This window comes from Engraulis encrasicolus, chromosome 8 (genome assembly GCF_034702125.1).
Source record: "Engraulis encrasicolus isolate BLACKSEA-1 chromosome 8, IST_EnEncr_1.0, whole genome shotgun sequence".
Lineage (NCBI taxonomy): Eukaryota > Metazoa > Chordata > Actinopteri > Clupeiformes > Engraulidae > Engraulis > Engraulis encrasicolus.
Genome location: NC_085864.1, coordinates 22,016,759 through 22,040,339, shown reverse-complemented (window position 1 = coordinate 22,040,339; position 23,581 = coordinate 22,016,759). Strand labels below are relative to the sequence as shown.

Here is a 23,581-nt window from a genome sequence, read left to right as displayed (position 1 = left end):
CCCTGCCTCCTCTCGCCTCTCCAGAGTCCCCGCGTGAGACCTCCGCCTCCGCCTCCCCCAGCTTGTCCCCGTCATCGTCTTCTTCCTACCCCATGTCCTACGCGAACCTTACTTCTGAGGAAAGGAAAGGGAGTACTAAAAATTGCTCGGCAGCCGTCAAATGCAACAAGGGCATCCTTCTGCCTGTGTGGGAGCCCCTGAACCCCGGGCTGGGAGACCAGATTGCTCGTGCGGTGGTCTACTTCGCGTCCCTCATGTACATCTTTCTCGGCGTGTCGATCATTGCTGACCGCTTCATGGCTTCCATCGAGGTTATCACTTCACAGGTGTGTCAATGCTTTGGTATCTATAAGGCCCATAAAACGCAAGTAGTATATTCTAACTGTGAGAACATATTGTAGCCGACTGAAAAGAAACAAAATCTGTACCATTCTATGTTTTCTGAATGATGATGATGATGATGATGATTATTATTAGGCCTATTATTATTCAGTGAACGCAGAAAAAACAGAAGCAGTTGTGTTGCATTCAGGACTTTTGTTGTGCTGTCTGTTTTCTAATTCCAAAAAGTTGCATCACACCGATTTGCCCTTTTTACTCGAGAGTTTTGATTTAATCACACATAGGGGGTCGGCTCAGCCATAAGAATGTCTGTTTGTCTGTTTGCTGGTTTGTGTCCTCCTGATGTATGCAGTGGTCATCTTCAGAGGGTGCCAGCCAAACACACAACATCACTAGAGCTGTATATAAATGTTTCAAGTATTCATTTTTTTAAAGATATGTTTTGGCTTTTTAGGCCTTTATTTCGCATAGGACTGTAAAGAGTGACAGAAAGTGAATGTGGAGAGAGAGATGGGGTCGGGATGGGAAATGACCCAGGCCGGATTTGAACCTGGGTGACCCTGGGCATGCAATGCAATATGTGGGGGGCTTAGCGCACAATGCCACAGCACCCCCCAAATACAGTGCCCTCCATTATTATTGGCACCCCTGGTTGAGATGTGTTTTTTAGCTTCCAATTATTATTAATTTTCTCTAAATAATATGGGACCTTAATGGAAAAAAAGAGAAAAATCCAACCTTCAATACAAGTGCATTTATTCAGTGGGGAAAAAATCCCACATAAAGAAATAATTATTTGACATCAAATAATGTGTGTCACAATTATTAGCACCCCTGTTGTTAATATTTTGTACAACCCCCTTTTGCCAACAAAACAGCACCTAATCTTCTCCTATAATGTTTCACAAGATGGGAAAAGACAGAAAGAGGGATCTTCAGCCATTCCTCTTTGCAGAATCTCTCTAAATCATCCAGAGACCTGGGTCCTCTCCTCTGTACTCTCCTCTTCAGCTCACCCCACAGGTTCTCAATGGGGTTGAGGTCTGGGGACTGAGATGGCCATGGGAGGAGCTTGATTTTGTGTCTGGTTAACCATTTCTGTGTAGATTTGGCCATATGTTTAGGGTCATTGTCTTGCTGAAAGACCCAGTGACGACCCATCTTCAGCTTTTTGGCAGAGGGCAACAGATTTTGATTTAAAATGTCCTGGTATTTCAAAGCATTCATGATGCCATGCACCCTAACAAGCTTCCCAGGGCCTTTGGAAGCGAAACAGCCCCACATCATCACTGACCCACCCCCATACTTCACAGTGGGTATGAGGTGCTTTTCAGCATGCGCATCTTTCGTGGCACGCCAGACCCACTTAGAGTGTTTGTTGCCAAAAAGCTCAATCTTGGTCTCATCTGACCAAAGCACACGGTCCCAGTTGAAGCCCCAATACCGCTGGGCGAACTCCAGACGTTTGCGTTTATGATTGTGGGTGAGGAAAGGTTTTCTCCGTGCATGCCTCCCAAACAGCTTGTTGGCGTGTAGACAGCGCCTGATGGTTGATTTGGAGACTTTGTGACCCCAGGATGCTACCATTTGTTGTAATTCTGTAACAGTGAGCTTTGGAGATATTTTGATTTCTCTTACCATCCTCCTCACTGTGCGTGGTGGCATAATAAACTTGGGTCCTCGTCCAGGCTTGTTTACCACTGTTCCAGTTGTTTTGAACTTCTTAATTATTCCTCTCACAGTAGATATGGGCAGCTGCAGTTGAGTGGCAATCTTCTTGTAGCCTCTGCCTGACCTGTGAAGGTCGACGCACATCTGCCTCACTTGTATGCTGTGTTCCTTTGTCTTTCCCATGTTTAAGAGTGGATAAGAGAAATGGCCTCGGTGTCACGTCATAGTTATACCCCAGGGAAACAGGAAGTGATGAATTACTAATTAAATGTTCCTACATACTCTGGTAAACTTTGTAAACTACTGTAGAAATGACAGAAATGCTTCAATTATATTTATTTCCTGGGAATTGTTAAGGGTGCCAATAATTGTGGAACAGGTGATTTAATGAAAAATAATTATTTTTTAGTCAGGGATTTTTTTTATTTTCCTACAATTCATTTGAGTTGAAGGCTACATTTTCCTACAATTTTCAGTGTGACAATATTCTTCTGCAATAAACACTGAATTTATTTTAAGGCTTTTAACACATCTCAACCAGGGGTGCCAATAATTATGGAGGGCACTGTACGTGTTTCAAGCATTTTTCTGGGATTTGTGTGCCTTTATTATAAAAGTAGAGTGAAGATGTGACAGGAAAGTAGTTTGGAGAAAGAGATGGGGTAGGGCTGGGAAATGACCCGGGCCGGACGCGAAGCCAGGTCCCCATATTTGGTACGGGTGCTCTACGCAATGCACCACAACTCCCCCGAGGGTGCCATCTGTATTGTTGTTTTACCAAACTTCCATGTTAACTGATTGGGAGTAGGCCTATTAGTTCCTGACTGACTGTCCTTGACCAATAAGTTCAAAGAAAAGGTTAATTACACTCCATGGCTGTAGATGGTGCAAAAGAGGTGCTTGGATTGGATCCAAAAGGGTTAAACTGGCTCTTACTGAAGTACCGTAAACACTGTTAATGCCATTAAACAACTGGCAGCATTAACAGTGTTGCAGTCAGACATATATCATTTACTTCACTTATTTTGTTTTGTCCAGCACCTGTGCCACTGATGAACGCGCATTCTCTGCTTTCTTAAATAGGCTCTTACACCATGTATGTGTGTGTGTGTGTGTGTGTGTGTGTGTGTGTGTGTGTGTGTGTGTGTGTGTGTGTGTGTGTGTGTGTGTGTGTGTGTGTGTGTGTGTGTGTGTGTGTGTGTGTGTTTTTGAATGTACTCTTAAAAAAACCTAACTAACCCTTCTGCACTTGTTGTTCTGTATATTTCATGTGCACTTTGTATTTGCTAGTGATGTTGGCTATGATTATGTCCTCTTTTGAAAGTCGCTTTGGTTATAAAGCGTCTGCCAATTGCAATGTAATGGAATGTAATAATCTGTGATGGGTCTTGTTTTCTTTTCCGCTGGTCATCAGGAGAAGGAGGTCACCATCACGATGCCGAACGGAGAGACGTCTGTGGCCACCGTGCGCATCTGGAACGAGACGGTGTCCAACCTCACCCTCATGGCTCTGGGCTCCTCCGCCCCGGAGATCTTATTGTCTGTCATTGAGGTGAGAGATTCTGTTCTGACGTTTCCTTACACACACACACACACACACACACACACACACACACACACACACACACACACACACACACACACACACACACACACACACACACACACACACACACACACACACACACACACACACACACACACAAATGCATCTGGAACGAGACGGTGTCCAACCTCACCCTCATGGCTCTGGGCTCCTCCGCCCCGGAGATCTTATTGTCTGTCATTGAGGTGAGAGGTTCTTTTCCGATGTCTCCTTACACTCACACACACACACAAGTGCATGCACACACACACACACACACACACACACACACACACACACACACACACACACACACACACACACACACACACACACACACACACACACACACACACACATGTGCATGCAAGCACACACGCACGCACACACACACACACACACACACGCGCGCACACACACACACACACATCGGGAGGGAGGTTTATTATCATTCTCTCACTGAACTGTGCTAGTTGGCATCATGACCACACACACACACACACACACACACACACACACACACACACACACACACACACACACACACACACACACACACATACACACAGTTGTGTCATGCTAAACCTAGAGAACCTGCTAAGGTGATTACCTGCCACCTTAATTCTCATTTTAAAGCTTGAAGTTTTCCTCTAAGGTCTGTCTTTGAAAGATAAGAATGTCAAGGTGCCAATAATGTTGATCTGATACACAGGATTCTGGCAATAGGAACTGCAAACACCCAGAGTGAAGTGCACTGGTCGCCATACCACCTGTTTGGGAACTTTTATCCCCAAGATATGCATCAGATATAACAAGGAAATTATCACCCTCAGATGCAAGTTAATTATATAAACTTGCATCTCATCTTATATAAAAGTGCACTATGTGGCACGGTGGCCAAAGTAGGTATCACAACTATGCTGCTCATTGATAATTGTATATCTGATGCTGAAATTCTGCATGATCTGTCTATAGCAGACCACATTCCTGTCTCTATGTTATTAATCAGTTATCTAATTAAACAGTTAATTAAACCGTTATCTAATTACAAGAGAAGCAAATGCAATTGTCATAGTGATGACCTGCATTCAGAGAAAGTCTTTGGAGCATGGATTGTGTTTCTATCAGTGTCTGACTAGGAGCAGTGGGGGATTGGGATTGTAGGCAAAGTGGAGAGCACTGATGACAACAGGTTTCCTCACTCTGGGGACGAAGATGTTACTGGGGACAAGCTTGCTGTTCTCAGAGGCGGAAACACTGCTCTCATAACCTGGCAGCATTCCATTCAGCAAACTGGCACAGGCCATAACTTGTTTTATATAACTCAACAAATAACAAATAACTCAACTCATAACTCACTTTTGTTCAGAGGCCAATGCTGCTTGAATGAACATCAGTTGATGACAAAGTGATACACAAATTATCCTGTAGATGGCACCAGCCTGTAAGACGGCTACTGGCCTTGCCAAAAGTCTGAGCGTCACATCGAGGGTGGATTCCAATATGTGGACTCCTGTCCTCGACCTGTGATTGTGGCCTTGCGTTTTGCTGATGTCCCACCTCCATGGAGAAAACAATCAAGTTTCCCCACTGTCAGCCTAGCCACAACAACTTTTGGGGGACTGTTCGTCATTCACCATACCGATTGCAAATGAGGAAATGACATTAGAATCGCGCTTTTTCGAGATGTTGAAATACACCTCTGTCGTCAATGACGTCATCGCGAGGCCACAAGCATGCAACTTGTTTGGCAGCTTTTGTTCTGAAGATAGGCGTCAGTGATTGCCTGCAGATGCAAGTGAGAAATGTCACAAATGTCACAAATGATTGACTGCAGATGCAAGTCAGAAATGTCAGAAATGATTAGGTAATCATTTCTGACATTTCTGACTTGCATCTGCAGTCAATCATTTGCAAGTTGATTACAAAAGAAGCAAATGCAAACGTCATAGGGTGACCTGCATTCAGAACAAGTCTTTCAAAATATGACCTGCAATCTTACGTCAGAAAAATGAAATGTGTGTGGTGCTGGTGGTGGACCTGTGTTGGTGGACCTGTTTACCTGTGGAACTGTTCGCGTGGACATTTTTTAGATAATACATTCCATAGTTTGCAAAGGTTTTGTCACAATATGCTGTATGTTGCTGAGTAGGTCAATGCCTACAACAATTTCTATTTAACACCTATCATTGGCCATCTTTTCAAGTCTTTTCTGTATTTTTCAAGCACATTGAATGGCAACTAAGTATGACAATGGATTAGCTCCATTTAATTCTGAATAAAGCTTAATTCCGCTTTCAAAACATTATGTAAACTTAATTCGGAATTAAAGGAAAGATTAAAGTAAGCTCGACGGAGCTATTTCATTTTGAATTATTAATTTGGAATTAAAAACATGGAAACGTAGTGATTGTGCTAGAGTATCATTTATTGACCCCGAGGGAAATCGTCATGTTAATGTACTGTTAATACTTTGATTGATTTCGATTGACTTCAGGTGTGTGGCAAAGGCTTTGAATCTGGAGAGCTGGGCCCGGGCACCATCGTTGGCAGTGCCGCCTTCAACATGTTTGTGATCATTGGCATCTGTGTGTGGGTGATCCCAGAGGGGGAGTCCAGGAAGATCAGGCACCTGCGCGTGTTCTTTGTCACCGCCTTCTGGAGCATCTTCGCCTACATCTGGCTCTACATCATCCTGTCCGTCATCACCCCGGGGGAGGTGGAGGTGAGCCTGAAAGGGAAAAAAGAGTATTTCTTAGATATAATTTCCAGCATTTTAAGGCATGTCCCGTTTCTGCTCAATGCGGAACACTTTTATTTATAAATATGGGACGATTCGGTATTTCAAGGGACGGTTGGTAACCCTCGGTAAGTAAGAGCCAGATACAGCCACATATGGCTCCTGAGCGATACCTTCCTTACCCCTGGTCTAGTAGATAGTCACGAAAGAGAAGAGTCTTTACCTATTTCTAGAAGGCTGCAAGAGGTGTGCTTAATCTTGCTGCCTCTGGGAGACCGTTCCACCACTTGGGTACAACAGTCTCATAGCCAATGGATGGTAAAATGCAGAAAAGCTTGCAGACTCAGTGACTGCCAAAAGGTCATAAGGTAATCATGGATAAATGGTCAGGAAGAGGGTGATAAATCACCCTTATTAGACCTCTTGGCAGTCACTGAGTCTGCAAGTTTTTCTGCATTTTACCATCCATTGGCTATGAGACACCTCCACCTCCTCAAGGGTGAAAAAAGATTACATCTACAATTAATTTATATTTATATTCAGGATGGTCAGGAAGAGGGTATTAGATATATTAGATAAATTGCCCAGGAATAGAGTAGACAATTCCCTGGTAACAAAGGATTTCCTGTGGGAGGATAAAAGCTGCATTTACGTAAGGGGAATTGTTATGTGAGATTTCAGAGATCTTGAGAGTTCTTGAGAAGTTTCTTAACATCCATCTCTCTGGCCATTAAGATCTGCAGTGCTCACACCTGAACTGTTGCCGATATTATTTTTTTTACTACAAGCCAAACTCCAGTGGAACTCAATAGTTATGACCTGGTAATGCAGGTTGTATTTACAGAGTAGAATGTTAACAATTAATACTGCCCTACAAAGGCAAAGTGCAGTAACTATGCCAACATTGAAACTGAGTAAAATGCCTTTAAACTATTGGTATTATGTTGGATATTGTAGTTATTGCTAATTTGACATAGAAATATCTTTAAAACGTTAGGACCATAATGCTTTGTCACAAGATAAAGGAGGTGTGATGAAGACCATTTTCAGTCTAAACTCAATTTTGACAAAATATGCAGTTACTGCACTTTGCCTTTGTCGGGCAGAATTGATAAATCGACTTTTTTAACTTGGTCAACAAATAAAAACAATAATTTCAATTAATCGACAACTCAACTGGCGAGATACCCAGATGAAATGGGCATGATGATTAGATTTGTTTGGGGGGGGTTATCAATTAATCATAAGTCGATCGATAAGGTCAGTCAACTAACAATGAATGAAGTAGTCGATAATTTGCATCCCTAGTTTACAGTGAAGGTAGCAAAAGGGCAATAGACAATGTAAGTATCTGCCCTTGATGTCTAATGTTTTTGACTCAGGTCGCTCTTGATGTCTGATGTGTTTGCCTTTCAGGTGTGGGAGGCTCTGGTCACTCTCCTCTACTTCCCCGTCTGTGTCCTCCTGGCGTGGATCGCCGACCGCCGCCTCCTCTTCTACAAGTACATGTCCAAACGCTACCGACCGGACAAGCGCCGCGGCATCGTCGTGGAGACGGAGGGTGAGCTGACTCCGAAGGGCATGGAGGGTGGCATGATCATGGATGGGAAATTCCCTCCGCACGGAGGTGCCGTGGGGCCTGCCGAGAACTGCCAGGATGGCGCCAAGCACAACGCAGCGGGCGGCGCCGGGACGCTGCCCAACTCAAACAGCACCACCGTTGCCATGGAGAGTACTAAGGAGTTAGACGAGAGTCGTAAGGAGGTAAGGAGGAGGATTTTATCTTCTGTCTACATATTCAATGTTGAATGTTAAATGTTCATTTGTACTGTATTTGTTGTTAATCATTTATTGTTACCAGTCCCTCACTGTTACCTGTCCTGTCTTGTACTTTATGTCAGTCTGTAAAATGTCAGTCTTGTGTATGTCTATGTCTTGGCATGGTATAGACCTTTTGACTTAGCCTGGTTCCTACCAGACCTGTGTGTGTGTGTGTAGCTCTGGAGGCCCCTGGTGGTGCTCAACACATCAGGCAACCTTTGAGAAGTTAATCTTTGTGCAGGGTCAAAGGTAGTTTGGACAGGCCCAGGCTAGCTTGCAAATTCCCGAAGTGCACCTTTCCCATTCTATTTTTCAGGTCACTCGAATTCTGAAGCGTGTGAAACAGAAGTACACAACCGTGGCATAAAACTAAAATCACAAAAAACATGAGAGAGAAAGAAGCTAGTCCACTTCAGAGAGACTGAGCCAAGGATGACTGCAGCCCTCAGGACTCAGATGAAGTTGAAATGTTCATGCTTGCACCACAATCAAATAGCAGCTAAACGTATCCTGAGGGCTCCAGTCATCCTTGGCCTAGTCTCTCTGAAGTGGACCGGCTTATTTCTACTGACTGTGTGCACCAAAAAGGCCAGAGCGCAAGTGAACTCCTTTCCCAAAATGAGAGAGAAAGAATCGTATTGGGGGGAAAAGTGGCGCTTTGTTTTCATTCTCTGCTGCTGCACCAGTGGTCTCTGCAGGGGAAACACTGAAACACACTTAACACATCTCTCCTCCCATCATTCTCTTTCCAGGTCATTCGAATCCTAAAGGACCTAAAACAGAAGTACCCGGACAAAGAGCTGGACCAGCTGGTGGAGCTGGCCAACTACTACGCCCTGCTACACCAACAGAAGAGCCGTGCCTTCTACCGCGTCCAAGCCACGCGCATGATGATCGGCGCTGGCAACGTCCTAAAGAAACATGCTGCCGACCACGCCAAGAAAACGGCCACGGCCAGCGAGAGCGACATAGGCGTGGGCGAAAGCGATGACTCGGCCACCTGCAGCCACCTGTCGTTTGAGAGCGCCCACTACCAGTGTATGGAGAACTGTGGCGTGCTCACGCTGGCGGTGGTGTGCCAAGGGGGCGCCGGTGAGAACACCTTTTATGTGGACTACCGCACCGAGGACGGCTCTGCCAACGCCGGATCTGACTACGAGTATGGAGAGGGCACAGTGGTGTTCAAGCCAGGAGAGACCAGGAAGGAGATAAAGGTGAGAGGAAAATGGAGTGAAAAGAGTTCAGATTTAGTCAGGCCAAGAGCAATATGATATCGTTTCTGAGCTCCTGAAAAATTGGGAACTCCTCCCACTTTGTCAGGAAGCAAACAACCAGTAGCAAACCAAGAGATTTGGGTCAACCCTGCCATTCGGGAAATGTAAACGTATGTTATGCTCTTGGTCAGACCACGTCTCGAAGAGATTTGAAAGTCGATGATAATCAGGCTAGTTCAGATTATAAATGATGACATGAAAATAAATGGAGGCAGAAGATGGACAGGTAGTTTAAAAACGTGCAAAAGCATATTAGATACAGAGTACAGAATTACTAGATAAGTTAGATCCACAACAGTGCCCTCAATCAGTCCAAACGACACAATAATGTTCAAACCTGGAGAGACAAGGAAGGGAATCCAGTTGATTAAAAAACTAATGTGGTGAAAAGGTCAGATTATGAATGATGAAATGAGATGAAAACCCATCTGTTCTATGTTCTTGGGGGCATGGTGATGACAATAACAATAACGCAATTTGTAAGCGTTTGCCCTTTATTTACGGATGACACCATGGCACCATTTTTCTCTGGGTTATTCCGTGTTGAAATGCCAGATTTTTAACTAAACTTGTCCTGGTGATTGGTCATAAAAGACAATCACAAAACTTTTTTTTTGCTTGATTAAATCATCAATATTCAGTGGAATAAACATTTGCAAAGTTTGTAATTATCCAACACACTGATCTGTAGTTCAGCAGAATTTCCTAGTCCAAGCATGGTTTTGGGGAGTGGTTTGATCACTGCTGACTTGAAGACTTGGCACAATCAATCAATGGCATGCGTGAAGAGATTATTGATGAGGAGGTGAGAGGAGTTACTCAGGAGTGGGGCTAGAGATCAAGCCATCCATCCTCCAGATTATACAAGAGATCACTCTAGACTCTTTGATCAATATGTTCCACAGTATCTGAGGCAGCTGTGAGTGAGCAAATCTACTCTGTAATCATTTCATGACTCTTAATTCTTGACTTGATTTGTTTTCCTTTGTTTTTGATTATTTAATGAGGTCTTCTTTATTCTGTACATGTATCCTTTTTTAATTGTTATGTATTAATTTTACTTTATTTGTTGTGTTCTTATGAGCTATGCAAATGAAATGAAATGAGATTGTTTTATCTTGTCTTGATAGAAGAATACACAGCACCCCCACCCCCCTCCATCCTTCCTCCTCCATGACTGATGCACTCCTCTAAATTGTGTCTTTGTCCTCCTCTTCACCTCCACGTCATTTTGTCTGTCCTTTTACTGCACAGAAAAAAATGCATTAATGCAACACTTAGTTAGAGTCAATGTTCTAGCTTCAAGGTTGTATTTTGTCCCAGAGTAATCGCTAATGGTTGAATTAGCACTGCATTTTTGCTGTGCAATAACTACTGCTTTCATTGCCCTTAATTGTCATTTCTCATTCTGACATCACATCTTTTTTTCTCACCCTCAGATTGGGATAATCGACGATGACATCTTCGAGGAGGACGAGCACTTCTTCGTGCGTCTGCTGAACCTGCGGGTAGGTGATGCGGAGGGCATGTTCGAGAGCGACGACGACGGCACCGGGCCGAAAGGACGACTGGTCGAGCCTCTGGTAGCCACGGTGACCATCTTGGACGACGACCACGCGGGCATTTTCACGTTCAGCGAGCGGCTGGTGCGCATCAGCGAGAGCGTGGGCACCATGGAGGTGACGGTGGTGCGGAACTCGGGGGCGCGGGGCACCGTCATCCTGCCCTACCACACGGAGGCCGGCAGCGCCAAGGGGGGCGGGGAAGATTACGAGGACGTGCGAGGAGAGCTGGAGTTCATCAACGATCAAACCACGTAAGTGTGACGGAGGTGTTCCTGCACAGTTCGTCGCACAGTTCGTTCAAAATGGCAGAAAGGGAAAAGATTAATCTAATAATGTATGAAAAATGTAAAGTTCCAAGTCATAATGAATACTTATACATAAAAAATTAAATTCCTGCATATTCTGGAAATTAACCAGTCAAAATATTACATGCTCTACTTCTAAGAGTATGAGCTGCAAGGAGGAAAGAAAAGAGGATGGGATACAAATCAGAGGGGATGGAGAAAGTATATTAAGAGACACCCCTTACCAGGCAGTTCCCAATGAATTTCTAGACCATTCACCTCCTTCCAGACCTAGAAATTATCAAAATAATCAAAATTGTAATAGGAGACAGTTATCTTCTCGTAATGGTTTTCTAGAGAAAAATGTCTCTCGTTGAACCAACTTGGAAATTTCACCATAGGTCAAATATACATGAATAGCACTTGAACCCACTAAACAAAACTAACAAATTGGGAGCCCCACTCATGTAAAAGTGTTTGTCTTTGTGACTTTTTTGCTGCTGGTAAAGCTAAAAGTGCCAGAACATTTCATTGCTGACAGTTTAGTGTCAGTGAAGTGGCAAGTTCAGGTTTCTAATTGCTCTGTAATTGTGGGGTACAGTCTGACAATGAGAAAGGGATTACTTTCAGGAACAAGTGTCTCTTATTTCCACTTTGAGTGCGTCTGTTCAGCCTTTTCCATTTACAACTTGTTTATTCCTCCCTACTCTACTCGACACAACTCAACCCCATTGCCCCGATTCCTGGTGAATTTTCCGATTCCTAGGATGGTCGAACAAGACACTGCCCTCTTCTTGTCTGATTGGCTACAATGGCTTTTTTAGGCCCTACCTTGGCGCCAACGGTAGGGCACTCGTCTGCTATGTGGCTGACCCTGGTCTCACAACCAGGGCAGACTGTCACACCCGTCTGGTAGCTGAGGTGCATTTCTCGAAACCATAGTTGCCAATTACCTTAGCTACTTTGTTAGTTGCAATGCAATTTTCCAATAGCATCTACCCAAGTTTCTAACTGCTAACAATTACGTTTTCGAGACATGCACCCTGCATAGCGCAGCATTGGTCTTGCTTGCGTGGCATTGGGTGAGTTGGCTCCATCCAAGAGTTGAGAAATGTTGAACTTTTGCCATATGACACACGTGCATCATCTAATGGTCAACCAGTGATCTTTGTAATGTTTAGTACAGACTACAGAGTAAAAAAAATCATATCAAGGGGTTCCATTTGAGCTGCTAGCAGAAAGGGCCCAGAATTTGTTGCTAAGTCCCTGCGTGATGGCTTACGGGAACCCAGTTGTCATGACACCACTCCAGCTGTTGCTGTGGTGACAGAATGCTCGTTGGTGAGGACGGATCCTCAATGGAGTGATAACACAAATACACACAGAGCCTGTGTTACGACCCAGCTCGTTCAAGGGCTCAACATAAATAAAGACAACAACAGAATTGAAGATCATCAAATATTTATTTCAATTATACCAAAACCAAGAATAAAGTGTCTAGGGGGTGAAGTGCTGGAGTGAAGGTTATGGTTGAATGGATGCCAAATGTAGGCCTACTGTATGTCAGTATGGAGGAGGAATGAGTTCAAAACAACAAAGGAGGCGAAAGAGTGAGGGGAGCACAGAGAAGAGTACAGAAAGAGCAGGTAGTGAGAGAAAGAGTGGAGAGAAAGCGCCTAAAGAGAGAGAGGCTTTTAAAGTCTCCACCTGCACAGCAGGGCTGGACTGGGCGAAAAATCAGGCGGGGCATTGTTTGCCAAGACCGATCTGCCAGGCAGTGACAGAGACAGTGAAGGCTGTGATGACATTTTTAATCTTCTATTCCGAGCTGTTTTTACCACAACAGCCAAAATGAATATTTAAATCTGACTTGGAGAGGTCAGCTGTAGCGGCATGAGGACTGATACCACTACATTGAGGAGAAGACCAGGCCAAAATCATGAACAGTCCACCGGGCAAATGCCCTGTATGCCTTTTGGTCAGTCCCGCTATGCACCTGCGCACAGGTGGGTGTTACTGTATCAAACAATTAACCTAACGGGGACCGGTCATTTTGTTCAATGCACTTTTCCGATCGGACGTTCCGTTCAAAAATTGAGACCATTCGTAGGAGGCCTGTGGCCTAACATGCTCAGCCCTAACCATGCACTGTCAGATGATGGCCTGAGGGGGGGCACAGGGGGACGTCACACCTGCATCCCAAACTCCGGCCCACTTTTGCACACACACGCCCCTCCCACTAAAAACTCCAATATTACCAAGGATTTTGATGGTGTCATTTGTAGTAAATGTCACTGGTAAGTGTGCTGGCTGTCATAAGAATACAAATGATTAATTAGCTGCTGTTTCAAAGCAGTCAAACCTCAGACTGTATGTGATGAAATATAATACTTAAGAGTGGTGGTCCTTATTTTCCTCTACATTGCACTGTGGAAAATAATTAAAAAACTGCACATTTATATCAGGGCCCTTGTCTTTCAGAGAGTAAAAGTATTGCCCTTAGATCTCAAAAGGGCACTCCCATAATACCCACCAACTTTAATAACTTCCTGCCAATGTAATTACCTGGCGAACATAATAAAGAAATGCAGTTCAAATGTAGTCAAAACACTCACTGACTGTGAGTTTGTGTATGTGTTGTTGTTATTGCTCAAAACTATGTGTATTGTTGTTAAATGTGATGTGATGAGAATGTCATTGGGAAATCCTGAAATGTCCCATTCAATACAAATAAAAGTTAACTGATCAGTTGGATCCACTAAGCAAAGTATCCACTTACACTGAATTAGTGCTTGTATTACATTGATGCGACAAAAGTAAATGTCACAAAATGTAAACCTTCCCACCAACGTCATAATTTCCTGCCAACGTAATAAGGCAACAGTTGTGTTACTTTGGCAGGAACCTAATAAATTAGGCAGGTTACTACCTCTGAACTGCACATCCATCTTTTATACCGTTGGCCGGGTTATTACGTTGGCAGGAAGTTATTAGGTTGGTGGGTGCAGTGCACTCAAAGTGAAATTGTGTTACTATACCAAATGGTCGTGGAACATACAGATGAAAGAAGACACAAATGAAACAACATAGGGCTACACAATGTAACAGTTCCTCTCTCTTTCTCTGTGTGTATGTATGTGTGTGTGCGTGTGTGTGTGTGTGTGCGTGCGTGCGTGCGTGCGTGCGTGCGTGCGTGCGTGCGTGCGTGCGTGCGTGCGTGCTTGCGTGCGTGCGTGCGTGCGTGCGTGCGTGCGTGTGTGTATGTGTGTATGTGCAGTCAGACAATTCAAGTGGGCATCATTGATGATGAAGAGTACGAGAAGCATGAAAACTTCTACATCGTGTTGGACGAACCTCGCTGGCTGAAGAGGGGCATCTCAGGTTGGTTCATTTTACTTTCTGAGGGAGTTTTTTTACATTTCCTCTAGCTTTCACCTAGTGGTCTGTGCTCACATACTAACTAATCTCTATTTTTCTCCTTTTACCTCCTTGACAGCTTTGCTACTCAACCAAGGTACTGTAGCCTACACACTCTACCCAAACCATCCATTACATTTACATTACATTACATTGCATTACATTTGGCAAAGCGAATTACAATTGGGGACATTATCATAGCCAACAACACTAGCAGATACAAAGGGCACAGGAAATAAACAGAACAACAGAGTACACACACACATACACACAGCATGCCATAGAGTCTACTCCATGACTGGGGCAGCTCAAGCATCAGTGCTGTTGATGGTCAAGAAACAGAAGAGTCTTTACTTGCTTCTTGAAGGTTGAGAGAGATGTGTCTAGGCTTGCTGCCTCTGGGAGCTTGTTCCACCACTGAGGTACAGTGACAGATCAGAGCAATTAACAGACTATCGAAAATGCAAGTCATCACACACACACACACACACACACACACACACACACACACACACACACACACACACACACACACACACACACACACACACACACACACACACACACACACACACACACAGACAGACAGACAGACAGACAGACAGACAGACAGACAGACAGACAGACAGACAGACAGACAGACAGACAGACAGACAGACACACACACACACACACACACACACACACACACACACACACACACACACACACACACACACACACACGTTTGGATTGAGTAGTATGGGTTTGTAAATGGGATAGTTTCTTGTTGTCAAAATAAAGTGTCTCTCTCTCTCTCTCTCTCTCTCTCTCTCTCTCTCTCTCTCTCTCTCTCTCTCTCTCTCTCTCTCTCTCCCCCCTCGTGTAGAGGACCCAGAGGGTCATATGAGTGTGGAAGAGGAGGAGGCCAGGCGTATAGCAGAGATGGGGAAACCTATCCTGGGCGAGCACAGTCGCCTGGAGGTGGTGATTGAGGAGTCGTACGAGTTTAAGGTGTGGACATTTAAACCCTTTCTTTCCTGTTTTTTTCGTATGGATTTATCCCCTACTACATCCATATGCACCCATCACACCAGTAAAAGAGACATGCACTTACTGAGCTATCAGCTATTTGTCTAAAGCTTACACTGTGCAATATTTTCGATCTGGTTGTGAGGTGAAATCGCTCGTCGTTAGTTACCCCATGTACACTACACGATGCAAGACTTACGATTGACCGTCGAATGAGCAAGAAAACGGCCTGACTCCCAAAACGTTGTGCAAGTACAAAAAATTGCAGCAAAATAGAGCCAAAACTGGTACAGTGTAAGCCCGGCTTTATTTCTGCATCTATATCCCATTATACAGATAAGAAGAGGGACTAACTGAGCCTGTGTGTATGTGTTTGTGTCATTCTCAGACCACTGTGGACAAACTGATCAAGAAGACAAACCTGGCTCTGGTGATTGGTACTCACTCATGGAGGGAGCAGTTTGTGGAGGCGGTGACAGTCAGTGCAGGTCAGTGGCCTTTCATCATCATCATGTCATATGGTGTCATTTGAAGCATGGAGGAGGGAAATATTTCTTTCACATGTTCAGACACATATCACACACACACACACACACACACACACACACACACACACACACACACACACACACACACACACACACACACACACACACACACACACACACACCTGGACGGTGACATGAAGGCGCTCTCTCTCTCTCTTTCTCTCTCTCTCTCTCTCTTTCTCTCTCTCTCTCTCTCTCTCTCTCTCTCTCTCTCTCTCTCTCTCTCTCTCTCTCTTGATAATAGTCCTAATAACAAAGAAGCAAGATGGTCTTGTCACTTCACATATGGTCTTGTCACTGCACACACTGCAAGACCATCACCCTGGAATTAATTAGTTCATCGGAAAACAGGGGGAATTCCCTCAAGGCTCCCATCCCATTTTACATGTCTTCCGATGCAAGTCCATTATTATTATTTGTCCGATGGCACCATTCCAGACCACCAGCCGCGATGATGACATGAGTCGCCTTCAAATACAGTATATGAAAGAAAATATGTCAATATATTCAAAATCAAATATGTGATGAAAATATTTGACTCGTCCAGACACTGTATGATGTTCTGCATGTTCATGTTATTATGCTAATAGCCTTCCTACTGTGGCATGCATGTGGCTATATTTTGACAAATGTATTCAGTGTATACACTTTGCATACATGATTTTATGAACCCTGTATATCCATATGAATACATGGGCGCTGATATTGTATGAGAGAGAGAGAGAGAGAGAGAGAGAGAGAGAGAGAGAGAGAGAGAGAGAGATAGAGATAAAGAGAGAGAGCTGTAATTGAACTGCTGTGTTTTTTCCATTCGATTGGCGGATGTAATTTACGGAGGCTGCTGCAGTGTTGACAGGCTCTCCCTCTCCGGCATAATGGGTCCGACCATGCAGAGCCCTGTTCAGGGTTGCCAGATGTGACTAATGATGTCCAACCCAATAAATAACCCAAAAACGCCTGGAGGCTCTAAATATTGCTGAATTCAAACTAATTCCGCTCTATTTCTGTGGTCACACATCTACAGAAAAACACGGTCAATAATTGTTTTTCACCGGCAGATGGTCATATTAAGCAGCCCTAGTTGGCGGAAAATTGCTCAATCTGGCAACCCATGGGCCCTGCCGCTGCCTGCTCGTCTGTTACTGTCAAGCCAATCCCCCTTTGCATGCAGTGTGCAATCATGGAATACGATACTTGTTTTTTCAACCCTGTGTGTTTCATTTGATGAACCCCATACCCAGGAAGTCTCCAAGTGGAATCGTTTTCATAGCACCTGGCAAGGAACTATGTGTCGGCAGAAGTGTGAAAGCGTACTCCACTCACTTACCAAGCTTTTTTTATTTCTTGCATTATTGACCAATGTTTCAGTGCCACGTGCATCTTCATTATAGAGTCCCAGCGGTTTTACCTCCGCGAAGGAGGTTATGTTTTCGCTCGTGTTGATTTGTCCGTTTGTCCGTTTGTTTGTTTGTTTGTTTGTCTGCCTGTCAGCAGGATAACTGAAAAAAGTCATGCATAGATTGGAATGAAATTTCATGGAGTTGTTAAAAATGGCAAAAGGAACAAGTGACTCAATTTTGGTGGTGATCCAGATTACGATGCGGATCCAGGAAGTATTCTAAAAGATTCTTCACCATTGTGGGATAGGGCGAATTTTGTCATTCCAGTTTCTAACTCAAAAACAAGGCAAAAAGACTTGATAACAAATTGGGTGTAACATAGTCAAATATGCTATCAAACAGCTTCCTTGGTGGAGGTCTGAACTCTCTGGGTGAATTTCTAGTTCTTGTTCGTTTTTGTTAAATATTCGGCCTATTGTTGGCCTTCCTCCCTTTCCTCAGGTGACGGTGACGAGGAGGAAGAGGAGGGTCGTGAAGAGAGGTCACCGTCCTGTGTCGACTACGTCATGCACTTTGTGACAGTCTTCTGGAAAGTTCTGTTTGCCTGCGTGCCGCCCACCGAGTACTGGAACGGCTGGGCCTGCTTCGTGGTCTCCATCAGTGTCATCGGGCTGCTCACCGCCGTCATCGGCGACCTGGCCTCCCACTTTGGATGCACCGTGGGCCTGAAGGACGGCGTCACCGCCGTCGTGTTTGTTGCTCTGGGCACTTCTTTACCTGGTAAAAAAATGTCAAAAAAGTTTTAAAAAGTAGGCTTTGTGTGAAAAGTATGAAAAAGTTGCAATTAATTACAAAGCTATTTTCAAACAAATTTTGTGAGACTTGTTAAGTTCTAGCCTAGAAATCTAGACGGCTAGTGAACTTCTGTTTTCTATACAAAATGCTACCATTTTCAAAACATTCAGCCCATACATACCCGGTAAGGTGGAAGGCGAAATTCTCCCAAGAAGATACCACATCAGCTGTAAAAACAGACTTAAACGGACGTCCTCGTAACATTCTCTCTCTCTCTGTCCCTCACAGACACGTTTGCCAGTAAAGTAGCGGCTACCCAGGACCAGTACGCCGACGCGTGCGTTGGCAACGTGACGGGCAGCAACGCGGTCAACGTGTTCCTGGGCATCGGCGTGGCGTGGTCGGTGGCGGCCGTCTACTGGAAGGTGCAGGGCAAGCAGTTCCTGGTGGACCCCGGCTCGCTGGCCTTCTCCGTCACGCTCTTCACCATCTTCGCCTTCATCGCCATGGGCGTCCTACTGTTCCGTCGGAGGCCCTCCATCGGCGGGGAGCTGGGGGGCGCCCGCGTCCCCCGCCTCCTCACCAGCCTACTGTTCTTCTCGCTCTGGCTCCTCTACATCCTGTTCTCCAGCCTGGAGGCCTACTGTCACATCCCGGGCTTTTAATTTGACAACAGGAAATGGGGTCAAGTGTGATCAGCACCTCAAAAAAACACCTCTACAGCACTTAATTACACACGCTAGTAACAAACGTGACGACGAGGCGACCCCATGGGCATAGCATTTAAGTAGCTCCCTGGTGAAAATAAATGTACTTTTTTTTACTAAAGGGGACACCGTTAAGATGTGCAAATTTGCACCAACACATGCAAGTTCATGAAAAAGCCTGCATGAAACATTTCAGACAGAAGGCTACGCACATCTTCAACACACTCCATTGCTCTAGTGGGGCGGAATGCTTCAACTCAATACGCCCCGCAGGTCTTGAGGCTGTGACGTGCTTACAAGGACGATGCGTAAAGGGGCAGACGGCGGAAACAATTTGCTAATACACAGAATTTTTAGAGTGTTGGAGTTTTAAATCACAACATCAGAGCAAGATGTGCTGCGAACGCATACCGTAGGGATAGAATATGTTGTGTTAATGGGGGACAAACGAGAACAAGAGAAGAGTGTTATTGTTTACTGTGGTCAACTTCCCAACACAAGCACATACTCTGAGCAAGAGTGTGCTGCCATTCTTAGTTGGTCTTGCTGATGACCTCCAAGCACAGATCTGTACAGTGCATGTGGAAAATGAGAGGGAAGGAAGCCTTCCTCAGGTAAACTAGTGAAGCACAATGCAATCGAGGGAGTCACTACTTCCCTGTATGCATAGCTTACCTTCATTAAAGGACCCAAGTTGTCATACTACCATATAACAAGTGGAAAGCCTGGGGAAGTGAAAAAAAAGGAAAATCTAACAAATCGCAGGACAGACTAAATTATACTTGTCTCCAAACAACACTACGTTTTCATGCGAGTATCTCCTTATAATTATCCTGAGCATTTATCTTCATTCTTGCATGAACTGTTCAACCAATATAATGCAGGTGGCCGAGGGAAGGATAACATCTTATGTATTTATTGTATATGTTTATAGATATATATAATTTATTTATTTATTAGATATTTATTCAGGTACATGAGCACTGACATGAGAGAATCTATCGATGCTGTTGAGGCAGCAGCTCCGTAGAAGGAGCCAATCCAGAGGGTTTTTGTTATTTTTTTGCTTTTGTTCTTATACATCCACAAAATAGTAAGTCAAATAGCCGAGCTACATTTCTAATTGGTTAAAACGCAGTGGAAAATAATTGTGGTCCAGGGACCACCCCCCCCCCCCTGCTTAATACAGGACCTATTTCAAACCTTATTTTTTATCACGACCAGCATAGATGTCACTTTGACATACTGGTTTAAATTGGATTGTAAGTATACTACTAGCTGTAGCAGCTCACTGTCAATACAAGCTGAGTGATTGCAAATGGAAAAACCATGCCCCGAAAATCAGAAACCGCGCCTCCAAAACTCCATCCAAAAGGCCCTGTTTGTTTGTGGATGTATCTTTTAAATCTTGTTTGGTATGCATACACCACACACATTTGTTTTCTACCCTTTGCTTTGTCTTTTGTTTGTTAGTTAGCTAGCTAACGGCATTTATGTGCTTGTCTTGTCCGAAGAAATCTTCAAGTCATCTCATTGGCAGAGATTGGAGAGATGCAGAGATCCTGCAGTATAATGAAGGTGGTGTTGGCCTCCTAGAAAGACCAACGAAAACTAATATTCACATTTGTGCAGAGTTATGTTGTTTGCCTGTCAAAATGACATTGTTTATGTTTTGTGGAAAAACCTGTAGACTTGTGATACATGTGCGCACTGCGCAACAGCCCCAACCTATCATTGGGTTGATGCTGGGTTGAACCCCCCAACCCAGCATTGGGTTGATGTTTTAATTGTGACATAGTGGGTGTAAGTGCATGATATGACAGAAATATTATGGCAGCAATGTAAAGGCATGGTTTACTTGTGTACGCATGGGTGTACGAATGGCTATACTGAAAAAGACAGTGTTCATGTGTATTAAACTAGAGGAAGTCTGAAGATGTACTCGTAGATCCTGTAAACTGTTCTTTTCGCCTCATTGGCCACGTTTACATGACGTTTTTAATTCCGAATTAATAATTTCGAATTAAATAGTTCCGTCAAGTTTATTGCACTTGCATTTAATTCTGAATTGTAATGTGTTTACATTACGTTTTCAAAGCGGAATTAAGCTTTATTCAGAATTAGATCGAGTTAATTCTGAATTAAATGTCTCATGTAAAGGCCACTGTCAGGTTCATTTGTTTTTTTGTTTTTTTTTGTCCTGTTTTCATTATCAATATTGTCCTCTTAAGATGCTCAGGGGTCTTTTCCAAAAAGGTGATTTAGTTACTAAACAGAGACAGCTGTGAATTTCCCTATTAGGTTTACATGTCACTTAAAAATGGTTGTCAAACTCCAATTCACATGGACCAAAATCAACATCTGGGACAAAGTTGTGGGCAGATTTTTCCAGTTATTTTTTTGCAATTCAAGTTTTAGAAATCTATTGAATAGCTATGGTACAGGTACTGAAGTACTGAACTGCCAAAGATGAAAGAAACTTAAGGTTCAAAAAATTCAAATGGAATTAGTTAAACTGGACAGAAGAGTGAATTCAAATCAACCTGTTTCACACATTACAAATAAGTGTTTTAATATAATCCAGTTTTTCTACAGACATTTCTTTGGTTTATTAGAGAATGCATCAATGCTCAGTTGCCCTCTCCAATGGTGTATGACATTTGCTGCATTGCCACCTCGGCACCTCGGCTACAAATTCAAAAGTGAAAGTTGCTGCATGAATTTCTAGCCATTAGAGTGAACCTAATGGAACCTGTTATTATGATGAACGATCCATTATTTCAGCCATGCTGTAGTGTACAAGCAAGTGCCATACATCATTGTAGTCTTTCAAATGATGCGTCTATCATCTGGCAGCGTATGGAATGACAGGAGCGGACATCCATTTTTGCATAAATGGGCCGAGCTCATTGGAGGGTGGCAGGAGATTGTGGACCGCATCTCGCCCAGGGAGTGAATCAATGTAGAACCACAACTGGCTGTTATTAATTCCAAAGGTGTCTACACTTTGATAGCCGAAGTCAAAAGTTAAGGATACATTTTGGTCAATGCATAGATTTGAAAAATGCTAATGTAATGTATTGTCTATGAATTCATAGTTACTTTTTCCAAAATCAAATTGCTTATTTGTTGTATGCATTCATTTCAGAAATCAATGACACAATAAACTTATTTTAAACAGGAGATGAAATTGAAATATAATAAACTAAAATGTCATACAAAAAATGTTGTGGGAGGGAAAGTGTGGAGTTACCCCAGATTTTATTATTCAATATCTTACAAGACGAATAAACATGACCCTGCTGGTCAGATTTGGCTCCTGTGCCAGCGTTTGGCATCCCTGAGTTAAAACTAAGCTTACTGGACTCCATTAGTAGACTTTCCACTGGTTCTGAGTTAGTAACTAAGCCTACTTTCTGGAATACATATGGCCCCAGATGTAGCACACCTAAATCGGCAATTTACCATTTCACCCTACCATGAATGGATAGCCATAAACCCAGCTAACAATCATTGTCTTCATAATATTTTTGAGGGTCATCATTGTGGTAATCAAATTATCTGGTAGTACCATTATTGTAATTTTCTTATGAGGTGTTTTTGGTCAGCAAATTCCCCACTACGTTAAGTAAAGTGCTTCTATTTCTCACATGCAGGACATGCAGTCAGTTCAGTCCAATCATTCACTATTGCCTCTTTTCGACTGCCAGTTTTCTGGTAGGCCTACAGCTCGACACAGCGTGACTCGGCCACCAGTTTTTGCTTTTCGATTGGGCACAAGACAGTTCAATCGAAGAGCAAAAAAGTGGCGGCCGAGTCGCGCTGTGTCGAGGCCTACCAGAAAACCAGCACCGGAAAAGAGGGCAGTGGGTTCAACTGCTCATTCCACTCCTAAAAGATGTACACTACGGACTACATTGACAAGGGTGTTCAGGATGAGTGTGAACTTGCGGCCTTACCACACGGAAGCACTGCAGGCACGAAACCACTGCGCTAAAGGTCTAGGTCTAGGCCAGTGGTGTCAAATTCATTTTGGTTCATGTGCCACATACAGCCAATTTTATCTCAAGTGGCCCGTAGCAGTACCGTAATTGTGAAATATTGCAAATTTACGCTTCATATGGGAATCACGTTGCTAAGTCAATCATCTCTATAGGACACACATTTCTCACTAAGGAACAGCAGTTATAAAACAGTAGATTGGTGGAGGTTACTAATACACTGTAGCATTTGCAGGCTACACGCCCAAGGGGACACAGTTTACAATACATATGCAGGCTACATGCCCAGGGACCCCAGTTTACAGTACGGCCTATAGGTCATCTCTCGATCCTTCCCCATCTCTCTCTCTCTCTCTCTCTCTCTCTCTCTCTCTCTCTCTCTCTCTCTCTCTCTCTCTCTCTCTCTCTCTCTCTCTCTCTCTCAACCATTTCCTTCATTTTTTACAGGTCTGCAATATTTACACTAAGCCTTCAGTACCC

General features: G+C 43.8%; 1 protein-coding gene across 1 annotated transcript; it reads left to right on the top strand.

Annotated features, from left to right (window-relative positions):
• The first annotated feature begins 284 nt into the window (after positions 1–284).
• slc8a2b (solute carrier family 8 member 2b) lies at positions 285–20,250 on the top strand. Its single transcript, XM_063205184.1, has 12 exons — positions 285–326; positions 3,428–3,565; positions 6,096–6,323; positions 7,755–8,102; positions 8,912–9,373; positions 10,873–11,249; positions 14,560–14,663; positions 14,779–14,796; positions 15,568–15,692; positions 16,099–16,198; positions 18,100–18,378; positions 18,682–20,250. Exons 1-12 carry the CDS (start codon positions 297–299, stop codon positions 19,056–19,058), a joined length of 2,586 nt encoding a protein of 861 aa, XP_063061254.1. The 5' UTR covers positions 285–296; the 3' UTR covers positions 19,059–20,250.
• The last annotated feature ends 3,331 nt before the right edge of the window (positions 20,251–23,581 follow it).